The sequence below is a fragment of the Salvelinus namaycush genome, chromosome 42 (genome assembly GCF_016432855.1).
Source record: "Salvelinus namaycush isolate Seneca chromosome 42, SaNama_1.0, whole genome shotgun sequence".
NCBI classification, from domain to species: Eukaryota; Metazoa; Chordata; class Actinopteri; order Salmoniformes; family Salmonidae; genus Salvelinus; species Salvelinus namaycush.
In genome coordinates this window covers 19,619,610-19,642,275 of record NC_052348.1, presented here as the reverse complement: position 1 = coordinate 19,642,275, position 22,666 = coordinate 19,619,610, and the positions used below count along the sequence as shown (strand labels likewise).

At 48.5% G+C, this 22,666-nt stretch overlaps 3 protein-coding genes across 5 annotated transcripts in view; 2 read left to right on the top strand and 1 right to left on the bottom strand.

The window, feature by feature from the left end:
* The window catches only part of LOC120034682 (clathrin interactor 1-like), a 37,285-nt gene extending 30,807 nt beyond the window's left edge, over positions 1–6,478 (top strand). The window contains exons 9-12 of the mRNA XM_038981286.1: positions 2,123–2,188; positions 2,288–2,559; positions 3,564–3,741; positions 4,130–6,478. Of these exons, the coding sequence (XP_038837214.1) occupies positions 2,123–2,188; positions 2,288–2,559; positions 3,564–3,741; positions 4,130–4,440 (827 nt within the window). The 3' untranslated portion in view covers positions 4,441–6,478. The remainder of the gene's footprint in view (positions 1–2,122; positions 2,189–2,287; positions 2,560–3,563; positions 3,742–4,129) is intronic.
* A 1,470-nt stretch (positions 6,479–7,948) lies between these two features.
* On the bottom strand, positions 7,949–10,043 carry LOC120035020 (U7 snRNA-associated Sm-like protein LSm11). Of its 2 annotated transcripts, XM_038981769.1 has the most exons (5): positions 9,542–10,043; positions 9,164–9,303; positions 8,885–8,968; positions 8,449–8,698; positions 7,949–8,254 (listed from the first exon to the last, which is right to left on the bottom strand). In XM_038981769.1, the coding sequence occupies exons 1-5, from the start codon at positions 10,029–10,031 to the stop codon at positions 8,103–8,105; spliced, it is 1,116 nt and encodes a 371-aa protein (XP_038837697.1). In that variant the 5' UTR covers positions 10,032–10,043; the 3' UTR covers positions 7,949–8,102. The 2 variants fall into 2 exon arrangements, with proteins under 2 accessions (XP_038837697.1, XP_038837696.1); XM_038981768.1 differs by having other exon boundaries at positions 8,136–8,698.
* Positions 10,044–10,385: 342 nt separating this feature from the next.
* LOC120035096 (probable tRNA(His) guanylyltransferase) lies at positions 10,386–22,347 on the top strand. Of its 2 annotated transcripts, none has more exons than XM_038981871.1 (5): positions 10,386–10,558; positions 12,420–12,620; positions 16,394–16,566; positions 19,254–19,341; positions 21,833–22,347. In XM_038981871.1, exons 2-4 carry the CDS (start codon positions 12,427–12,429, stop codon positions 19,337–19,339), a joined length of 453 nt encoding a protein of 150 aa, XP_038837799.1. In that variant the 5' UTR covers positions 10,386–10,558; positions 12,420–12,426; the 3' UTR covers positions 19,340–19,341; positions 21,833–22,347. The 2 variants fall into 2 exon arrangements, 1 of the variants encoding a protein (XP_038837799.1); XR_005474110.1 differs by lacking the exon at positions 10,386–10,558 and adding an exon at positions 21,224–21,329 and having other exon boundaries at positions 12,117–12,620.
* Positions 22,348–22,666: the final 319 nt, after the last annotated feature.

Here is a 22,666-nt window from a genome sequence, read left to right as displayed (position 1 = left end):
GACATCACGGAGGGTTAGGGGGAAGTAGTGTAGTTACAGGACATCACGGAGGGTTAGGGGGAAGTAGTGTAGTTACAGGACATCGCGGAGGGTTAGGGGGAACTAGTGTAGTTACAGGACATCGCGGAGGGTTAGGGGGAACTAGTGTAGTTACAGGACATCACGGAGGGTTAGGGGGAACTAGTGTAGTTACAGGACATCACGGAGGGTGAGGTAGTGTAGTTACAGGACATCACGGAGGGTTAGGGGGAAGTAGTGTAGTTACAGGACATCACGGAGGGTTAGGGGGAAGTAGTGTAGTTACAGGACATCACGGAGGGTTAGGGGGAGGTAGTGTAGTTACAGGACATCACGGAGGGTTAGGGGGAACTAGTGTAGTTACAGGACATCACGGAGGGTTAGGGGGAGGTAGTGTAGTTACAGGACATCACGGAGGGTTAGGGGGAAGTAGTGTAGTTACAGGACATCACGGAGGGTTAGGGGGAGGTAGTGTAGTTACAGGACATCACAGAGGGTTAGGGGGAACTAGTGTAGTTACAGGACATCACGGAGGGTTAGGGGGAGGTAGTGTAGTTACAGGTGTCGTGTCTTTGGCATCATTAAAGTGAAGACTGTTATTTTATCAAATCAATTCTCTGTAATTATTATTACGTGATTAAACTAATCATGTAAATGTAATTAACTAGGAAGTTGGGGCACCAAGGAAAATCTTGAGATTACAAAGTTATAATTTTCCTAATAACTTTTCATATCTGATCAATTAGTCTTTTAATTAATGAATTATTCTTTACCTCACGTTAGTCTCATTCCAAACGTCGTAGTTGTTGGTTATCTGCACGAACCCAGTTTTCACTATGAATCATCCATACATCAATTGTCTTAATCATTTATTTACAAACTAACTAAATAATCACAGAAATGCATAACAAACAAACAGTAGATATGGTTACAAGGAAATGATAGGGGATGTGCCCTAGTGGGCTAAACCGGTATGGCGGCTTGGTAGACAAAGGGACTGAAAAGGGCGCGAAAGACAAAAGTCACTACACAGTTGATAATTATATTGATTGAAATGCTAATCATTTGCACATGAACGCTCACTCATTCGGGAATAATTGCAATCAATATATATTTACGCTCAGTGATCTCTGTTGGAATCGTCCGTCTTTTTGTTGGAAAGTTCATCCGCTTGTCTCCATCTGCTTCCAAGGAGTCTTTCGTGGTTAGAATGGATACTTCAGAGTCCAATTCAGAAATGTTCTTATTGTATAGATGTTTCGGCGGTTGTCAGTCTTCGCATTCAATGGTACATAATTCCTAGCTGCAGACTAGTAATTAGTATCGAAGAGTTGCTCTTATTCTGTCTGATCGATAGTCTGTTTAACCACATGGTATGGTTAAGAATTCAGCTACCATTACAACCTTAGCTTATCCTGAGGTAAGCATGGTCTGAAGGGAATTTCTTCAGGTGGGGATTATATTCGTAACAGTAGAAAAGGGCTGTCCTATGACGCCAGATCGATGTCTGTGCTCATGGCGGCGGGCCAATGACTTAGTTAAACTTTAAACAGAAATACAATTCTCTCACATTAACGGTTCAACATCACCTTACATAATTTCACAAATAGTTTCATCTTTACTCATTCGTTTTATACAATAATTAGATGCAAACCTCAGAACGGAGGCTCCTGTATAAACAGAGTTATGGTAATGTGGCTGTATTGTCTTTCCTGAGGTCACAATCATACAACAAAATGGACCGGGTCGTAGCTGGCTTCTCCACCGACCGTTTACACATTCTCCAAAACATGGATATTGTTCAGTTCTCAAGTTCTGTGATGTAGAAGAAGTTCCTTTGTTCTCTCTGTCTCTCTTTCTGCTTGGCCATGAGGGAGAGTCTCCTCCAGGAATGTACGACCTGAGATAACAGAACCTGGGTGTAAGAGGGAGAGAGGGGGAAGGCACTCGCTATGCCCAAAGAGGGCCACGTCATGACACAGGACATCATGGAGGGTTAGGGGGAGGTAGTGTAGTTACAGGACATCATGGAGGGTCTCTGGTCCGGTGTCTGGAAGCTGTCACAATTCACTCATTAAAGTGTTGTATACATGTCTCTTTCCAGACCTGATAGGAGGATTTGCTGACTTCTCGTCTCCTGCTGCCTCTGTCGGCCTCTCCACAGTACCTGGTGAGTTTAGAAAGCATTAGAATATTCAGAGATTTTTATAGTTTATAGTCTAGTTTATCCACTATAAAAAAAAATCCTCTCTTTTCTCCTTCTCTCCAGCCTCCAGTGGGAACGGTGACTTTGGGGACTGGAATGCTTTCCCTGGCGGCCAGGCCCCCGTCCCCACCCCCTTCGCCCAGCCTCTGCCCCCCAGCAACACTGACCTGTTTGGGGCTCTGTCGGCCAGCTCTGCACCAGCTCCAGCTTCCGCTGACCTGTTTGACCTGATGGGCCCGGGCCAGACCCAGTCGCTCTCTGCCTCTCAGAGCCTCACCTTTAATATGACCAACACACAGACCATCAGCAGCACCATGCCACAGTCCAGATCACTGGTAAGAATACAGGACAGACGGGACAGTAATTTACATCGTAAATTGTATTTATTGTGTCTGATCCACTGTTAATGAGAGGAGTGGCAGTAACTGCCTGTGCTTTAGAGGAACACACACGAGAGAGAAACGGCAGAGAGCCACGGTTTGCAGATGCTCCACCTTCCCTAGGGACAAACACACACACACAATGAGAAGGAACCAGTTTGAGTCAGAAAACCATTCAATCTAATACAAGGTTGTTTGCATAGATAATATGTGCATGTTAAAAACCTGACCTACTTAAAGACCAGCTTAGTTTAGCAGAATAATAAAACCTGACCTACTTAAAGACCAGCTTAGTTTAGCAGAATAATAAAACTTGACCTACTTAAAGACCAGCTTAGTTTAGCAGAATAATAAAACCTGACCTACTTAAAAAAGACCAGCTTAGTTTAGCAGAATAATAAAACCTGACCTACTTAAAAAAAGACCAGCTTAGTTTAGCAGAATAATAAAACTTGACCTACTTAAAGACCAGCTTAGTTTAGCAGAATAATAAAACCTGACCTACTTAAAAAAGACCAGCTTAGTTTAGCAGAATAATAAAACCTGACCTACTTAAAAAAGACCAGCTTAGTTTAGCAGAATAATAAAACCTGACCTACTTAAAGACCAGATTAGTTTAGCAGAATAATAAAACCTGACCTACTTAAAAAAGACCAGCTTAGTTTAGCAGAATAATAAAACCTGACCTACTTAAAAAAGACCAGCTTAGTTTAGCAGAATAATAAAACCTGACCTACTTAAAGACCAACTTAGTTAAGCAGAATAATAAAACCTGACCTACTTAAAAAAGACCAGCTTAGTTTAGCAGAATAATAAAACCTGACCCACAATCCTGTTCATTCTGGTGAGATGTGTTTCCATGTAGATGCCTTCAGAGCCAGCAGTTCAACCTTCATATGTCACCATTATATAGGTACCTTTAACATTACTATCTATTGGAACTGTCGCCCCCCTTCCAGTTGATGGGTGGGCCGTTGCAGCCCCAGCAGCAGCAAGTCATGCTGGGTACCCAGGGTTCCATGGGGTCAGCAATCCCCTCCACCTGGTCTGACTCTTCGGTCAACATCAGCCTGGACTTCCTGGCACCTGGCGTGCAGCCCCCCAAACCTGTCCAGCCCACCCTCAACACACTCCAAGGTGAGCCTAGTGTGTTGTAGTATAGACTGGGATAGAAAGAGTACTGTGTTTCTGGAGGGGGTTCAAAACGCTGCTCAATGTCTGTTGAACAAAACGTTGATGATCCATTCAGTTGTGGAGCATCTAAGATCCTCAGGGTGTGGAACGTTCTTCCTGTTGGAGGGATGGGCACAAGACCATTCAAAAGGCTTTAGGTTCAGTCAGAATGGAAGAATTTTATTTTTTTAATTCATTTTTATTTAACCTTAAGAGTACTATTCTTGGGACTCCTTGTTCAGTATGGAATAGAAGGATGCTTGGTACAACTTGTGAAGTGTATGAGGAGAGTGTGAACCTGTGTGTGAGGTCATGCTGTCTTCTGACTCCACTTCCTGTTTCTGTCTTCTAGGAGGCCAGCCCCTCCCACCCGTCAACATGCTCTCCCAGGGATTCGCCGGCATGGGCCTCGCACCCGCCCCCATCAGACCGGCAACAACTCCCATGATGCACCCTGGTGCTGGGATGGGCATGGGCCACAGCCAGGGCATGATGGGAATGGGCATGAACATGGGTGCCATGCCCCAGGCTAACATGACCATGGGCATGCCTGGTGCTATGGGCATCAGGATGCCAGCCATGTCTATGGGCTCTGGCACGGTACAGCAGCAGCCCAAGCAAGGATCGGGCGCATTCGCAGATTTCTGCAACTTCAGGAAGTGAGGGAAGAGAAGTGAAAGAGAGGAGGAGGGCTGTTGTTTCTATTTTTCTCTCCATCAATCGACCGTCTGTGAAGGATTGTAAAGAGCTGCAAACAAAGAGTACTTGAATGTTGTCAAATATCAAATACTGACTGCCACCCCTCCATTTCCTCTTTCTATCTTTTTTAAGTGATGTATAAAGACATTCATGTATATTCATATATGTATGTTTTAATCAGTTCCAAGAGGGTGTCCAGTAATGGTTGTGTGCTGTTCGGGTTTGAATCGGAGAGAGAGAGAGAACAACTAGGAGGGAGAGAGAGAGAAACCGTAACAGAATGAGACTCAGATTTTTTACTTTAAAATGTAAGCCAAACAAAAAGCAGTGATTTCAAAGTTAAACAACCCATACAATTATATGCACAAGGATGACTTTTAAACTTGTATGGCTTAACTTTGCAATAATGTTGTTTTGTTTTGAATTGCATTTTTTTTAAATAATTCTGTTACCATGGAATTGCCCATATGAATCTTCCTTGAAGAGAATGTCAGTAGGGTTTTTGCTTTACTTAACCATTTAAATGTCCAGAGTAGTAAAACTATAGTTTCATATCATAATCCCACCCCAATAACTCCCCATCTCTTTTAGAATGTTAAGTTACCTCCACCTGTCCCTTACCTACAACTGTAAATATTACTGGTGCGACGGACAAATAAGTTATTGAGTTCTTGATTATATGATGATGCCGTGAAGTGTGTGTCGATTGGACGGAATCAGATGTCAATCAAGACGTTGCTATGGCGTCAGTCTTTTAATACTTACTTTATATATCAGCGTTCCACACTCCCAATGTGGCATTTCTGTTCAATATTAGATTTAACAGATCAATCAATCCTTTATTGATGGATTTAATAACTGAATGAATGAGAAATAATTAAAAGCTGTTAAATGAGGAAGCTGTGGTAATGATAAAACAGATCTCCTTTGTGGCCTTTCTTATGGGTATATATTTTTTTAAGAAATATAATCTTTTTCCTTGCATCCAAGTAAGATAATCAGTAGATGTAGGAACAGCCTCCTGGTGGGCTGTGTTCTTTAAGTACAGCACATGGTGCCTGAGACGGAGGCCTTTTTCCTTCATTCTAACTTACAGGAGACAGACGGAGAGACGATACAGTGGTTAAGACTGTTACTGTTAGGAGTCTACAGCACAGTATGTTTGTGTGGTTCTTACTGTGCCCTCTGGCCCCTGGGAGCCTCTGGGAGTTGGGGGAAGTTGCCCCTAGATGCTGCTCTTGGGTCAGTTTTGCATCCCCCCCACAAATGGTTGGGATTGTGGGAGGGGAAGCTGATCCTAGATCTGTACTTGGGGGAAACGTCACCCCAGAGCGTACAGTATCTCTGAAGGAGGTTTCTCACAGTCCAGGTTTAGGAGAGGATTTTTCTTTTTTGGAATTCATCCCATATAGCACCCTATTCACTTTGTAGTGCACTACTTCCAACCAGGGCCCATAGGACTCGGCTCAAAAGTAGTGCACTATATAGGAAATGGGTGCAATTTGGGATGCACTCTGTACATGTTGAAGCCAGGCCCATCTCTACCAGGCCAGTACCTCCCATGTAGACTCATCCGGCTCAGAGATGTCTTCTTCCATGACTTGGGGTCAATTCTGGAGGTACACTGAAATTCCAATTTTCTTCAATGCTTTTCAATGAGAATTTTTTACAATTTGGTTTACTTTCTGAATTGACTGGAGCCCAACCCTGGACAGTAGTCTGTCTGAGAGGAGGCCAACATCCATCCACTCTTTGTTTTAAGAGATGATGTCTTTAAGGGGTTGTGTTTATTCTTTTGTTGTTTTGTTACATTTTTTCTACTTATTATAATTGTTCTGAGATCTTTGGTAATGTGGGATTGTTACTGAAAAGAAAACACTAGTTTATGCAAATGTGTAAAAAGAAAAAGCAAAACATCACCAACGAAAGAAGCCTTGAAGATGTTGTTTTTCTTTGATTTGATTGGCCCATCATGAATCTGACATTAAAACAGTTGATTACAGTTTGGTAATTAAGTGTTTATTTCACCTAAGACCAACTTGGTTACTACTGCATTGGAGTAGAGCAGTGGCCTTGGAACCTGCTGAGACACACACAGTGTAGCCCTACACACACACACACACACACACACACAGTGTAGCCCTACACACACACACACACACATACACAGTGCAGCCCAACACACACACACACACAGTGTAGCCCTACACACACACACACATACACAGTGCAGCCCTACACACACACACACACACACATACACAGTGCAGCCCTACACACACACACACACACACACACATACACAGTGCAGCCCTACACACACACACACACACACATACACAGTGCAGCCCTACACACACACACACACACATACACAGTGCAGCCCTACACACACATACACAGTGCAGCCCAACACACACACACACAGTGTAGCCCTACACACACACACACACACACACATACACAGTGCAGCCCAACACACACACACAGTACAGCCATCTGGCCAGTGCATCGGTATGCAACCATGTGGAGGACCTTGGCTTGGGAATGAATAGATCAGATTGAGGTATAAGAAAGTAATTACAGACAGGTGCTGCAGGATAATGTCTTATCTCAGACACAGTTTTAACAATTAACAGATACTGCACAACACAGCTCCAAGATATTATGGAAAATGTGCAATACTGAAGGTTCAGGTTTATTGTCCTTGGGTAACCTCTGTAGTTTATAGACAAAGCAGCAGCTACACAAAACCAATGACCTGCAATACATCAAGCTGATGTGGCCATGAAAGAATAAAGCACAATCTGAAATGTCTAGACAAAATAAGAGTTGCTGCTTAGTGCCATCTGCAATCTGAAGCTTCTCCATTATTCATAACACACATGAGGTCCTCTGAGACCAGACCACACTGCCATTTCTGCTCTGACAGAGAAAAGCAAGATAATGGGACTAACAGTAGGCGTTCCTCTTTTCAGTGGCAATATGCCTCCATATGTTATCTGGAGTTGGCAGGCTGGGCATAGCATGGATGACATTTATGGGTTTCTGCATTGATGCAGTTGTGTTTGAGATTATAATCTGCATATTTACGACATTTATTAGGTTAGGCTACTTTTAGATCACATTTTAATCCTCACTATATCCAGAAAAAGTGAAATCAAAGTAGAGAAATTCCCATTTCTCTTTACAGTTCCATCTTTATATGAACACTTTTCTACAATGATTTAAATATTTATGTTTTTCTTTTCCAACGACTCAGTGAGATGTCTTAGAATGAGACTATAGTGCCCTCTGGCGGTTATTTACAGTTGTGCACACCATGCCTGCATTCGAATGAGTCTATACTGCCCTCTGGTGGTTATTTACAGTGGTGCACACCATGCCTGCATTTCAATACTGTGTTTCATATTTCATATGACCCAGAGGCAAAGACCAGATGAGAAACGACAAGAGAAGACAGCTTGGTAATTCATGTTTTATTTCTAGTTAATGTCTGTCTGCGTAAAGCAGAGAATATCAATATGATATGCAGTAGCAGTGAGACTTCCAGGTTGGTCTAAACCAGTGTAGATACTGTAGGTCTTGCTGGATGGATCTTGGTAAAGCTTCAACGCGTTGGACCTTCAGGTCAAGTAACTTTCCTGGAGGGTTGCCACTAGCCCGGGCGGCAGTGTCGGTTTCTGTTCACGTTTGGCATGAAAACTCCAAAAGAAGTTGGCAAGAGAGCAGGAACAGACTGTTTTCCAGTTCCAGACTAGGTTGCCACCCCTGCTGGCTAGAACACACAATAGATTCAGAGTGGTTGTAGGTTGACTAGAAGCACGTTCTCTCCCCGTATGAAGAGCTGGTTGACGTGGCGCGTGTGAACCCTCCCGTAGGGCTGGGACACTTCTTTCTTCTGGGACCCTGTTCTCTTGGGCCCCTCAGTCCCTGACTCCTGACCTTTAACATTTGACCCCTGGGTCTTACCTGTGGCCCCTAGGGCTCCGGGGTCATCGCCCACTGGGGGCCCAACTGTGGCCCTTGCAAGTCGGGGGTCCACTGCCCTAGGGTCTCCTCTCCTTCTGGGGTCCCCTCTATTGGGGTCCCGTCGTCTGCTGTCTCTGGTTTGGGTCTCAGGCGGGGGATGGAGGGGTTCAGCTTTCCTCTTGTCTATCTGCTTCTTCTCCTCACATTCTCTCAGCGCCGCACTCTCCTGGAGTTTCAGCTTGTCAAAGAGCTAGGGAAGGAGAGGGATAGCTAATCAGTTTCTTTTCTGATTGCAGAGAATGATAATGGCTGTACCTTTTTTAGTGAGTGACACATGATCTGGAAATGTCATCATCTGCATCCAAGACAACACCCTATTCTCTAGAACGCACCACTAGACTAGAGGATCCGAGCCCTTCGGTGGCACCAGACCTACCCGTGTGACAGTGAGGGCCTTCTCATGGTAGAGAGCTTCACCCAGCAGAGGTTCCCTGTAGGTCTCATCTACATCTACCATCGCCTAACAGGGAGAGACAGGAAAGGGAATAGAGGGTGAGGGGAGAGATTGAGAGCGAGGACAGCGATGTGTAAGGTTATTTGAGCACTGTCTTACACAAGACTATAGTCTAGTCTGCAAGCCTCCTGTCGAGAGGCGGTGGAGGGCATGGGTAGGGTAAGGGTCGGGTAAGAGCGAGAGAAGGGGGTGAGCTCTCACCATGTTCCAGAACTTGTCGAAGGCCACTATGAAGCCAGAACACACTCCACGGAGCCCCTTGAAGGTTCTGATGTGAACTTTCACCCTGATCCTCTCCTGCACGCAGCGGTGCAGCTCCCCCAGAGGACTTCCTGTATGGACTGTATAAACAGGAAGTAGACATTAAATAGAATTCACCTGGCTGTCAACCACAAGTTTGACTCATCAATAATGCCCCACATATCAATGAAGAGTTTTAATTTGCCTAAATATGTGGCAATATGAGACAATGATCATAAGTAAGAATGAAAGAGGTCATGTTTTGATCTGAAACCAAACCACCAAAAACTAAAGGATTCAAAGCAGGCCTACAATAGGTAGAAATAATTCACGACATACGAGGCATCCTGGTCAGGACATTCTTGGGAGCCTTCTGTATTCTACAACGGCGGGCAGTGCCGCTGGTCCCCTCCTCTCCATCTTCTCCCTCTATCGGGTTGTTCACCATCAACCTCTTCAGTTTCTCTATCCTCTCCGGATCCGCTACACCTTTCCTGGCTTTCCTCTGTTTTTTCTCCACGTTCTCCGGCTTGGCGCGGCCCCGTCCCCCCTTTAGAAAGCTCTCATACTCGGCTATGTTGTTGAAGCATTTCACGTTTGGGTATGGAAGAGGCACAGTAGCCGAGTATAGCGCCAGGAGTGGATCAAATTTATCGGAGGTGACGTCCAACTTTGCCGCGATATCATCATCTTCTTCTGCCGTATGTTCGGTTGCATCTGAAGCACATGCACTTGTTGATTCTCTCTCTTTCTTTTCTGATTCTGGACATTTTTGTTGTTTATCTCCTCTTCTTTCCCTCTCCTCCATGTTTAAAACAAATGCAGACATGCACGACGCTGAGAATCATGGGAAAGTTAGTCTTCTTCCGCTTCCTTTCTCTATTTTCACCAGGCGAGGGCGCTGAAGGACCATGCAGCAGATTTGAGGCAGCTGCAGCTGCAACTAAATTACATATTAGTCGTCTGTAAGCTTTGTTTTTTATAAAAAAATTTAAAGGGAATTACGTACAGGAACCGAACCAAAAGAAAATCAACAAAAACTATTTATATTCGTTTGTTTTTGTTTCTTGCTTTTTTGTATTGAGATCGTAGATGAGATACTGTCCCGGAACAGAAATTCGCAGTATATGTTCGTGTAGGACCTATTTGATGGATGGACTGTATACCATCACTGGTGAAAATAACTTGTGTTCTGTCCTTTGTCAGCTACATTCTCACAAAAACATTCATACTAATAACTTACAGCACTGCCTCGACAATAGCATCACTTACATTGATTCACCTAAAGTAAACTAAGTTATAACATTGTTTTAAGGAATAATTAAAATCATGGACCGAAGAGGATGAAAACCATTTGTAAGTACACTATATACAAAAGTATGTGGACATCCCTTCACATTATTGGATTCGGCTATTTCAGCCAAACCAGTTGCTGACAGGTCTAGAAAATCGAGCACACAGCCATGCAATCTCCATAGACAAACATCTGCAGTAGAATGGCCTTGTTGAAGAGCTCAGTGACTTTCAACGTCGTACTTTCCAACAAGTCAGTCAGTTCATCAAATTTCTGCCCTGCTTGAGGTGCCCCAGTCAACTGTAAGTGCTGTTATTGTGAAGTGGAAACGTCTAGGAGAAACAACTTCTCAGCCGCGAATTGGTAGGCCACACAAGCTCAGTAAACTGGACCGCCGTAGCGCATAAACATCGTCTGTCCTCGGTTGCAACACTCACTACCAAGTTTAAACTGTCTCTGGAAGCAACGTCAACACAAGAACTGTTCGTCAGGAGCTTCGTGACATGGGTTTCTATGGCCGAGCAGCCTCACACAAGCCAAAGATCACCATGTGCAATGCCAAGCGTCGGCTGCTGTGGTGTAAAGCTTGCTGCCATTGGACTCTGGAGCAGTGGAAACGCGTTCTCTGGAGTGATGAATCACACTTCACCATCTGGCAGTCAGATGAATGAAAGTTTGGTGGTGGAGGAGAAATAATGGTCTCTGGCTGTTTTTCATGGTTCGGACTAGGCCCCTTAGTTCCAGTGAAGGAAATCTTAATGCTACAGCATACAATGACATTCTAGACGATTCTGTTCTTCCAACTTTGTGGAAACAGTTTAGGGAAGGCCCTTTTCTGTTTCAGCATGACAATGCACAAAGAGGTCCATGCAGAAATGGTTTGTTGAGATCGGTGTGGAAGAACTTGACTGGCCTGCACAGAGCCCTGACCTCAACCCCATCAAACACCTTTGTGATGTTCGATGGGGCCGACTGCGAGCCAGGCCTAATCGCCCAACATCAGTGCCCAACCTCACTAATGCTCGTGACTGAATGGAAGCAAGTCCCCACAGCAATGTTACAACATCTAGTGGAAAGCCTTCCCAGAAGAGTGGAGGCTGTTATAGCAGCAAAAGGGGGACCAACTCCATATTAATGCCCATGATTTTGGAATGAGATGTCCGACGAGCAGGTGTTCCCATATTTTTGGTAATGTAGCTAGCTAGCCTGTCAGCCTGATCTCAGACTAAATGCGACATAGTTTGATATTACCTTTTGGTATGGTTACATAAGACGGAAGGTTACTTAAGGCAAAAATGAAAGGAGGTTGGTTTGTCAGGGTGGATGGATGGGCGTATAACGCGAATGTCTAGCAACCGAAAGATTCCGTCTTCGAATCTCATGACGGACAACTTTAGCATTTTAGCTAATTAGCAACTTTGCAACTACTTAGCATGTTAGCTAACCCTTTCACTAACCTTAACCCGTTTAGCTAACCTTAACCCTTTAACCTTGTTAGCCAGCTAGCTAACGTTAGCCACAACAAATTGGAATTTGTAACATATCGTATCTTTTGCTAATTCGTAACAAATTTAACATTTTTGCAAATTCGTAACATATCATACGAATTGTAATTTGTAATATCACAGGAACTGGATAATGGACATCCACAGATTAATACATACCATACGAAACGTAACATCATACTAAATGGAGTGTTTCAGATTTACGTACAGAATAATAAGAAATGCTCTGAGACCAGGTTGAGCCTGTGGGTGGGAGTGTTTCTGGTCTTACCTGCAATATTTGCTTCACTAAAATATTGCATATAAGTCGAATATTAAGAAAGCAGAATTTGACATGAAGACCACAGCCAACCTTGTGCTGCTTGTTCTTCTCCCACAGAATCTACATTGATTTAATCTGCTCTGTCCTTTCACACAGAACCCTCATGTTTGGTCCAGTGCCGTGTAGATTACCAGGAGGCATCAAGACGTGCATCCTTCGACCAGTAGCCAGGGTTTTCACCAGCAGCGACAGAATGGCCAAGAGCAAGTTTCAGTACGTCTGTAACTTCGAGACAGACGGCACCTGTCTGAAAAACTGTTACATCGTGGTGCGGTTGGATGGGAGGAACTTCCACAAGTAAGTAGCTGGGGAGTGTATCTGTAGCTCCGGAGAGGAGCTGGGGAGTGTATCTGTAGCTCCGGAGAGGAGCTGGGGGTGTATCTGTAGCTCCGGAGAGGCGCTGGGGGGTGTATCTGTAGCTCCGGAGAGGAGCTGGGGGGTGTATCTGCAGCTCCGGAGAGGAGCTGGGGGGTGTATCTGCAGCTCCGGAGAGGAGCTGGGGGGTGTATCTGCAGCTCCGGAGAGGAGCTGGGGGGTGTATCTGCAGCTCCGGAGAGGAGCTGGGGGTGTATCTGTAGCTCCGGAGAGGAGCTGGGGGGTGTATCTGTAGCTCCGGAGAGGAGCTGGGGGGTGTATCTGTAGCTCCGGAGAGGAGCTGGGGGGTGTATCTGCAGCTCCGGAGAGGAGCTGGGGGGTGTATCTGCAGCTCCGAAGAGGAGCTGGGGGGTGTATCTGCAGCTCCGGAGAGGAGCTGGGGGGTGTATCTGCAGCTCTGGAGAGGAGCTGGGGGGTGTATCTGTAGCTCCGGAGAGGAGCTGGGGGGTGTATCTGCAGCTCCGGAGAGGAGCTGGGGGGTGTATCTGCAGCTCCGGAGAGGAGCTGGGGGGTGTATCTGCAGCTCCGGAGAGGAGCTGGGGGGTGTATCTGCAGCTCCGGAGAGGCGCTGGGGGGTGTATCTGTAGCTCCGGAGAGGCGCTGGGGGGTGTATCTGTAGCTCCGGAGAGGCGCTGGGGGGTGTATCTGTAGCTCCGGAGAGGCGCTGGGGGGTGTATCTGTAGCTCCGGAGAGGAGCTGGGGGGTGTATCTGTAGCTCCGGAGAGGCGCTGGGGGGTGTATCTGTAGCTCCGGAGAGGCGCTGGGGGGTGTATCTGCAGCTCCGGAGAGGAGCTGGGGGGTGTATCTGCAGCTCCGAAGAGGAGCTGGGGGGTGTATCTGCAGCTCCGAAGAGGAGCTGGGGGGTGTATCTGCAGCTCCGGAGAGGAGCTGGGGGGTGTATCTGCAGCTCCGGAGAGGAGCTGGGGGGTGTATCTGCAGCTCCGGAGAGGCGCTGGGGGGTGTATCTGTAGCTCCGGAGAGGCGCTGGGGGGTGTATCTGTAGCTCCGGAGAGGCGCTGGGGGGTGTATCTGTAGCTCCGGAGAGGCGCTGGGGGGTGTATCTGTAGCTCCGGAGAGGAGCTGGGGGGTGTATCTGCAGCTCAGGAGAGGAGCTGGGGTGTGTATCTGCAGCTCAGGAGAGGAGCTGGGGTGTGTATCTGTAGCTCCGGAGAGGAGCTGGGGGGTGTATCTGCAGCTCCGGAGAGGAGCTGGGGGGTGTATCTGTAGCTCCGGAGAGGAGCTGGGGGGTGTATCTGTAGCTCCGGAGAGGAGCTGGGGGGTGTATCTGTAGCTCCGGAGAGGAGCTGGGGAGTGTATCTGTAGCTCCGGAGAGGAGCTGGGGGGTGTATCTGTAGCTCCGGAGAGGAGCTGGGGGGTGTATCTGTAGCTCCGGAGAGGCGCTGGGGGGTGTATCTGTAGCTCCGGAGAGGCGCTGGGGGGTGTATCTGCAGCTCCGGAGAGGAGCTGGGGGGTGTATCTGCAGCTCCGAAGAGGAGCTGGGGGGTGTATCTGCAGCTCCGAAGAGGAGCTGGGGGGTGTATCTGCAGCTCCGGAGAGGAGCTGGGGGGTGTATCTGCAGCTCCGGAGAGGAGCTGGGGGGTGTATCTGCAGCTCCGGAGAGGCGCTGGGGGGTGTATCTGTAGCTCCGGAGAGGCGCTGGGGGGTGTATCTGTAGCTCCGGAGAGGCGCTGGGGGGTGTATCTGTAGCTCCGGAGAGGCGCTGGGGGGTGTATCTGTAGCTCCGGAGAGGAGCTGGGGGGTGTATCTGCAGCTCAGGAGAGGAGCTGGGGTGTGTATCTGTAGCTCCGGAGAGGAGCTGGGGGGTGTATCTGCAGCTCCGGAGAGGAGCTGGGGGGTGTATCTGTAGCTCCGGAGAGGAGCTGGGGGGTGTATCTGTAGCTCCGGAGAGGAGCTGGGGGGTGTATCTGTAGCTCCGGAGAGGAGCTGGGGAGTGTATCTGTAGCTCCGGAGAGGAGCTGGGGGGTGTATCTGTAGCTCCGGAGAGGAGCTGGGGGGTGTATCTGTAGCTCCGGAGAGGAGCTGGGGGGTGTATCTGTAGCTCCGGAGAGGAGCTGGGGGGTGTATCTGTAGCTCCGGAGAGGCGCTGGGGGGTGTATCTGCAGCTCCGGAGAGGAGCTGGGGGGTGTATCTGTAGCTCCGGAGAGGATGCGCACCCTTGAAGTGGACTGGGGTAACTGAACGAGAAGCCATGTGACCAATTACCACTAGTGTGTTAGTATCTGTAGCTTGACTGACCCACTGACTGACTGACTGACTGACCCACCCACTGACTGACCCTCTGACTGACTGACTGACTGACCCTCTGACTGACTGACCCACTGACTGGCTGACCCACTGTCTGACTGACTGACTGACCCACCCACTGACTGACTGACTGACCCACTGACTGACTGACCCACTGACTGATTGACCCACTGACCGACTGACTGACCCTCTGACTGACTGACTGACCAACTGACTGACTGACCAACTGACTGACAGACCAACTGACTGACTGACCAACTGACTGACTGACCAACTGACTGACAGACCAACTGACCGACTGACTGACCGACCCGCTGACCGACTGACTGACCGACCGACTGACCGACCCGCTGACCGACTGACTGACCCGCTGACTGACCCGCTGACCGACTGACTGACTGACCCACTGACTGACCCACTGACCGACCCGCTGACCGACTGACCGACTGACTGACACCCGCTGACCGACTGACTGACCCACTGACTGACTGACCCACTGACTGACTGACCCGCTGACTGACTGACCCGCTGGCCGACTGACTGACCCGCTGGCCGACTGACTGACCCGCTGGCCGACTGACTGACCCGCTGGCCGACTGACTGACCCGCTGGCCGACTGACTGACCCGCTGACCGACTGACTGACCCGCTGACCGACTGGCTGACCGACCCGCTGGCCGACTGACTGACCTGACCCACTGACTGACCGACTGACCCACTGACCGACTGACCCACTGACCGACTGACTGACCCGCTGGCCGACTGACTGACCCGCTGGCCGACTGACTGACCCGCTGGCCGACTGACTGACCCGCTGACCGACTGACTGACCCGCTGACCGACTGGCTGACCGACTGACCGACCCGCTGGCCGACTGACTGACCTGACCCACTGACTGACCGACTGACCCACTGACCGACTGACCCACTGACCGACTGACTGACTGACACACAGACTGACCCACCCACTGACTGACCCACTGACTGACTGACCTGCTGACTGACTGATTGACCCGCTGACTGACTGATTGACCCGCTGACTGACTGACTGACTGACTAATTGACCCGCTGACTGACTGACTGATAGACCCACTGACTGACCCACTCACTCATCCACTGACTGACTGACTGACCCACTCACTCATCCACTGACTGACTGACCCACTCGTTGACTGACTGACTGACCCACTCACTCATCCACTGACTGACTGACTGACCCACTCACTCATCCACTGACTGACTGACCCACTCGTTGACTGACTGACTGACTGACCCACTCGTTGACTGACTGACCCACTCGTTGACTGACTGACTGACTGACCCACTCGTTGACTGACTGACTGACTGACCCACTCGTTGACTGACTGACTGTCCCACTTGTTGACTGACTGACTGACTGACTCGTTGACTGACTGTCCCTGTGTTGCTGTAGGTTTGCAGAGCAGCACAACTTCCTGAAGCCCAACGACGACAGAGCTCTGGGTCTGATGACGTGCAGCGCCAGGTCTGTCATGGAGGACCTGGATGACATCATCATCTCGTACGGACAGAGTGACGAGTTCAGCTTCGTCCTCAAGAGGACCTCTGGTTCAAAAGGAGAGCCAGGTAATAACATACATGTACAGAGACACACACCACCACACACACTCACCAACCACAGCCACGCACAAATGTTTATTGCATTTGAGTGACCCCTCACTTTTCTCCTCTACCTTCCCCCACTCCTCCACCCTCCTCTACCTTCCACCCTCCTCTACCTTCCCCCACTCCTCCACCCTCCTCTACCTTCCCCCACTCCTCCACCCTCCTCTACCTTCCCCCACTCCACCACCATCCTTTACCTTCCACCCTCTACCTTCGCCCCTCCTCTACCTTCCACCCTCCTCTACCTTCGCCCCTCCTCTACCTTCACCCCCACTCTACCTTCCTTCCTCCACCCTCCTCTACCTTCCACCCTTCTCTACCTTCCTCCTCTATCTTCCCCACCCTCTACCCTCCACTCTTCCACCCTCCTCTACCTTCCCCCCTCCTCTACCCTCCACTCTTCTACCCTCCTCTACCTTCCTCCACCCTTCTCTACCTTCCTCTACCTTCGCCCCTCTGCCTTCCCCCCTCTACCCTCCACTCCTCCACCCTCCTCTACCTTCCACCCTCCTCTACCCTCCATTCCTCCACCCTCCTCTACCTTCGCCCCCACTCTACCTTCGCCCCCACTCTACCTTCCTTCCTCCACTCCTCCACCCTCCTCTACCCTTCCACCCTCCTCTATCCTTCCACCCTGCTCTATCCTTCCACCCTCCTCTACCTTTCTCCACCCTCCTCTACCTTCGCCCCTCCTCTACCTTCCTTCCTCCACTCCTCCACCCTCCTCTACCTTCATCCACCCTCCTCTACCTTCATCCACCCTCCTCTACCTTCATCCACCCTCCTCTACCTTCATCCACCCTCCTCTACCCTTCCACCCTCCTCTACCTTCCATCCTCCACTCTTCCCCCCTCCTCTACCTTCCATCCTCCACTCTTCCCCCCTCCTCTACCTTCCATCCTCCACTCTTCCCCCCTCCTCTACCTTCGCCCCTCTACCTTCCCCCCTCCTCTACCTTCCATCCTCCACTCTTCCCCCCTCCTCTACCTTCCCCCCTCCACTCTTCCCCCCTCCTCTACCTTCCATCCTCCACTCTTCCACCCTCCTCTACCCTTCCACCCTCCTCTACCTTCCATCCTCTACCCTTCCCCCCTCATCTACCTCCATCCTCCACTCTTCCCCCCTCCTCTACCTTCCATCCTCTACCCTTCCCCCCTCATCTACCTTCCATCCTCCACTCTTCCCCCCTCATCTACCTTCCATCCTCCACTCTTCCCCCCTCCTCTACCTCCATCCTCCACTCTTCCCCCCTCCTCTACCTTCCATCCTCCACTCTTCCACCCTCCTACCTTCCCCTCTCCACTCTTCCACCCTCCTCTACCTTCCATCCTCCACTCTTCCCCCCTCCTCTACCTTCCATCCTCCACTCTTCCCCCCTCCTCTACCTTCCATCCTCCACTCTTCCCCCCTCCTCTACCTTCCATCCTCCACTCATCCCCCCTCCTCTACCTTCCCCCCTCCACTCTTCCCCCCTCCTCTACCTTCGCCCCTCCTCTACCTTCCCCCTCCTCTACCTTCCCCCCTCCACTCTTCCACCCTCCTCTACCTTCGCCCCTCCTCTACCTTCGCCCCTCCTCTACCTTCGCCCCTCCTCTACCTTCCCCCTCCTCTACCTTCCACCCTCCTCTACCTTCCTCCACCCTCCTCCCCCTCCAGTAAGATGATGACCCATGTAGCGTCCCAGTTCTCCTCTTCCTGTGTGTAGCGTCCCAGTTCTCCTCTTCCTGTGTGTAGCGTCCCAGTTCTCCTCTTCCTGTGTGTAGCGTCCCAGTTCTCCTCTTCCTGTGTGTAGCGTCCCAGTTCTCCTCTTCCTGTGTGTAGCGTCCCAGTTCTCCTCTTCCTGTGTGTAGCGTCACAGTTCTCCTCTTCCTGTGTGTAGCGTCCCAGTTCTCCTCTTCCTGTGTGTAGCGTCCCAGTTCTCCTCTTCCTGTGTGTAGCGTCCCAGTTCTCCTCTTCCTGTGTGTAGCGTCCCAGTTCTCCTCTTCCTGTGTGTAGCGTCCCAGTTCTCCTCTTCCTGTGTGTAGCGTCACAGTTCTCCTCTTCCTGTGTGTAGCGTCCCAGTTCTCCTCTTCCTGTGTGTAGCGTCCCAGTTCTCCTCTTCCTGTGTGTAGCGTCCCAGTTCTCCTCTTCCTGTGTGTAGCGTCCCAGTTCTCCTCTTCCTGTGTGTAGCGTCCCAGTTCTCCTCTTCCTGTGTGTAGCGTCCCAGTTCTCCTCTTCCTGTGTGTAGCGTCACAGTTCTCCTCTTCCTGTGTGTAGCGTCCCAGTTCTCCTCTTCCTGTGTGTTCTACTGAATGGACTACTTCAGAGACCAGCCCCTCCTCTACCCCCCAGGGTTTGACGGGCGGGTGGTTCTGTATCCTAGCAACCGCAACCTCCGGGACTACCTCAGCTGGAGGCAGGCTGACTGTATACACTCGCACTTAAATACTCACATTCTCCTATCCCCCAATACATTATTCTGTGTGTGTGTGTGTGTGTGTGTGTGTGTGTGTGTGTGTGTGTGTGTGTGTGTGTGTGTGTGTGTGTGTGTGTGTGTGTGTGTGTGTGTGTGTGTGTGTGTGTGTGTGTGTGTGTGTGTGTGCTTTGAATACAGTAGATTGTCTTCCACATTTCTGCTCATCTTTCATAATGGTGTGTGTGTTCGCCAGGTCAGTCAACAACCTGTATAACACAGTGTTTTGGACGTTGGTGCAGAAAGGCGGACTCACCACTACACAGGCAGAGGACCGACTAAAGGTGAGAGTTACTCCAGTGAGATTAGCATAATTACAGCTGTGGGGGTGTGTCACAGTTTTAATATATCTGCTCTTTTTGAGGTGTGTAATTTTCTAAAGGGCATCTGCTTGTTAGTCATATCTTTATAATTATTCTGATAATAGCTTTAAATAATAACTACATCATATTTACTTTCACTGGAAACTACCTCAGTTGACCTTTCCATATTTAATTTACCAAGACCTTTAGATACATAATCAAATCTCTATGATCTCTGTCTCTCTGTCTCTCTCTGTCTCTCTCTGTCTCTCTCTCTCTGTCTCTCTCTCTCTCTCTGTCTCTCTCTGTCTGTCTCTGTCTCTCTCTCTCTCTCTCTCTGTCTCTCTCTCTCTCTCTCTCTCTCTCTGTCTCTCTCTCTCTCTCTCTCTCTCTGTCTGTCTGTCTGTCTGTCTGTCTGTCTGTCTGTCTGTCTGTCTGTCTGTCTGTCTGTCTGTCTGTCTGTCTGTCTGTCTGTCTGTCTCTCTCTCTCTGTCTCTCTGTCTCTCTCTCTCTCTCTCTCTCTCTCTGTCTCTCTGTCTGTCTCTCTCTCTCTCTGTCTCTCTGTCTCTCTGTCTCTCTGTCTCTCTCTCTCTCTCTCTCTCTGTCTCTCTGTCTGTCTCTCTCTCCCTCTCTCAATTCAATTCAATTCAAGGGGCTTTATTGGCATGGGAAACATGTGTTAACATTGCCAAAGCAAGTGAGGTAGATATTATACAAAAGTGAAATAAACAATACAAATTAACAGTAAACATTACACATACAGAAGTTTCAAAACAATAAAGACATTACAAATGTTATATTATATATATACAGTGTTGTAACAATGTACAAATGGTTAAAGCACACAAGTTAAAATAAATAAGCATAAATATGGGTTGTATTTACAATGGTGTTTGTTCTTCACTGGTTGCCCTTTTCTTGTGGCAACAGGTCACAAATCTTGCTGCTGTGATGGCACACTGTGGAATTTCTCCCAGTAGATATGGGAGTTTATCAAAATTGGATTTGTTTTCAAATTCTTTGTGGATCTGTGTAATCTGAGGGAAATATGTCTCTCTAATATGGTCATACATTGGGCAGGAGGTTAGGAAGTGCAGCTCAGTTTCCACCTCATTTTGTGGGCAGTGTGCACATAGCCTGTCTTCTCTTGAGAGCCATGTCTGCCTACGGCGGCCTTTCTCAATAGCAAGGCTATGCTCACTGAGTCTGTACATAGTCAAAGCTTTCCTTAAGTTTGGGTCAGTCACAGTGGTCAGGTATTCTGCCACTGTGTACTCTCTGTTTAGGGCCAAATAGCATTCTAGTTTGCTCTGTTTTTTTGTTAATTCTTTCCAATGTGTCAAGTAATTATCTTTTTGTTTTCTCATGATTTGGTTGGGTCTAATTGTGCTGTTGTCCTGGGGCTCTGTGGGGTGTGTTTGTGTTTGTGAACAGAGCCCTAGGACCAGCTTGCTTAGGGGACTCTTCTCCAGGTTCATCTCTCTGTAGGTGATGGCTTTGTTATGGAAGGTTTGGGAATCGCTTCCTTTTAGGTGGTTGTAGAATTTAACGGCTCTTTTCTGGATTTTGATAATTAGTGGGTATCGGCCTAATTCTGCTCTGCATGCATTATTTGGTGTTCTACGTTGTACACGGAGGATATTTTTGCAGAATTCTGCATGCAGAGTCTCAATTTGGTGTTTGTCCCATTTTGTGAAATCTTGGTTGGTGACTCTCTCTCTCTCTGTCTCTCTCTCTGTCTCTATCTCTGTCTCTCTCTCTCTCTCTGTCTGTCTCTCTCTCTGTCTCTCTCTCTCTCTCTCTCTCTCTCTCTCTCTCTCTCTCTCTCTGTGTGTCTGTCTGTCTCTGTCTCTCTCTCTCCCAGAGAACATTGGCTGCAGATAAGAATGAAATACTGTTTTCTGAGTTTGATATCAATTACAACAAGGAGCCTCTGGTCCACAGGAAAGGAACAGCCCTAATCTGAGAAGGTGAGATCTCAGGCTGTGTCCTTAATGCACCCTATTCCCTACATAGAGCCTCTTGTCAGAAGTAGTGGACTATATAGAGAATAGGATGCCACTTCAGATACATTCATAGAAACACGTCCAGGCTTGTGTGTGAGGGTGGTAGGTAGCCTAGTGGTTAAGAGCGTTTGGCCAGTAAGTGAAATGCCACTGGTGCGAATCCCAGAGATGACTAGGTGAACAATCTGCCGATGTGCGCTTGAGCAAAGCACTTAACCCTAATTGCTCCAGGGTCGCCGGCAATAATGGCTGATCCCTGGTCGTGAGCCCATTCCAAGGGTGTCTGGGAGAGTGGGATATGCAAAAAAACTAATTTCCAATTTACACGTGTATAATACATGTGTAAAGTAGGACAAATGGAAGCACCCAACTAATAATTATTATTATGATGGTTAACCCCATCCTTTGCTTCTCTCAAACTCTCTACCCCCCCTCCCTCTCTCCCTCTCTCCCTCCCTCTGTCCCAGCTGGAAGAAACAGTGACCACGAGTGTGAAGCTCCCCAACAAGGAGGAGGAGGAGCCAGTGCCACGAACCAGGAGGCGTGTCAGTGCCCACCGCTGTGACGTCATAGGGGACGAGTTCTGGGAGGAACACCCCAACATTCTAGAAGACGACTGCTGAAAACGTTTCCTAGAGGAGCAGAAACCTGCACAGTGGTTAACGTTGAACATGGACAGAGTCTAGGGCGAGTTTGTTGTACTTCTATGCTCCTGCTGTGGGATGGAGAGGGTTGGAAGCTGTCAGGGACTGTATGGATACTCTTAATCACTAACTCTTGATTGGAACAAACTGTCAGCGGTGGCATAACTCAAACACCATCATGCTCTTTGCTCATGTACTGTATACAAATATTTTAAATACGGCCTGTCTTATGTCTGGAACCATTAAACCAAGAGAATGTGTATTGTTGATGATGTTTTGCCGGTGGTGATGCTGGCATATTATATCATCATAATAAACTAGTAGGCTTACTGTTGGGTGTGTGGGCATGTGCCAGTTAACCAGAGAGAGATCTGCTTGTCTCACTGAGAAGCATGTCTGATCATATGTCTCACTGAGAAGCATGTCTGATCATATGTCTCACTGAGAAGCATGTCTGATCACATGTCTCATGTCTCACTGAGAAGCATGTCTGATCACATGTCTCATGTCTCACCGAGAAGCATGTCTGATCTCATGTCTCACAGAAGCATGTCTGATCACATGTCTCATGTCTCACTGAGAAGCATGTCTGATCATATGTCTCACTGAGAAGCATGTCTGATCATATGTCTCACTGAGAAGCATGTCTGATCATAT

Excerpts from the sequence above, each read along its gene's own strand:
- LOC120035096 (XM_038981871.1), top strand. The coding sequence starts at position 12,427 with ATGTTTGGTCCAGTGCCGTGTAGATTACCAGGAGGCATCAAGACGTGC. Across the intron at positions 12,621-16,393 it reads GATGGGAGGAACTTCCACAA|GTTTGCAGAGCAGCACAACT; the intron begins GTAAGTAGCTGG and ends GTGTTGCTGTAG. Across the intron at positions 16,567-19,253 it reads TGGTTCAAAAGGAGAGCCAG|GTCAGTCAACAACCTGTATA; the intron begins GTAATAACATAC and ends TGTGTTCGCCAG.
- LOC120035020 (XM_038981768.1), bottom strand. The coding sequence starts at position 10,031 with ATGTCTGCATTTGTTTTAAACATGGAGGAGAGGGAAAGAAGAGGAGAT. Across the intron at positions 8,969-9,163 it reads TCGACAAGTTCTGGAACATG|GCGATGGTAGATGTAGATGA; the intron begins GTGAGAGCTCAC and ends TCTCCCTGTTAG. Across the intron at positions 8,699-8,884 it reads AGGCCCTCACTGTCACACGG|CTCTTTGACAAGCTGAAACT; the intron begins GTAGGTCTGGTG and ends CTCCTTCCCTAG.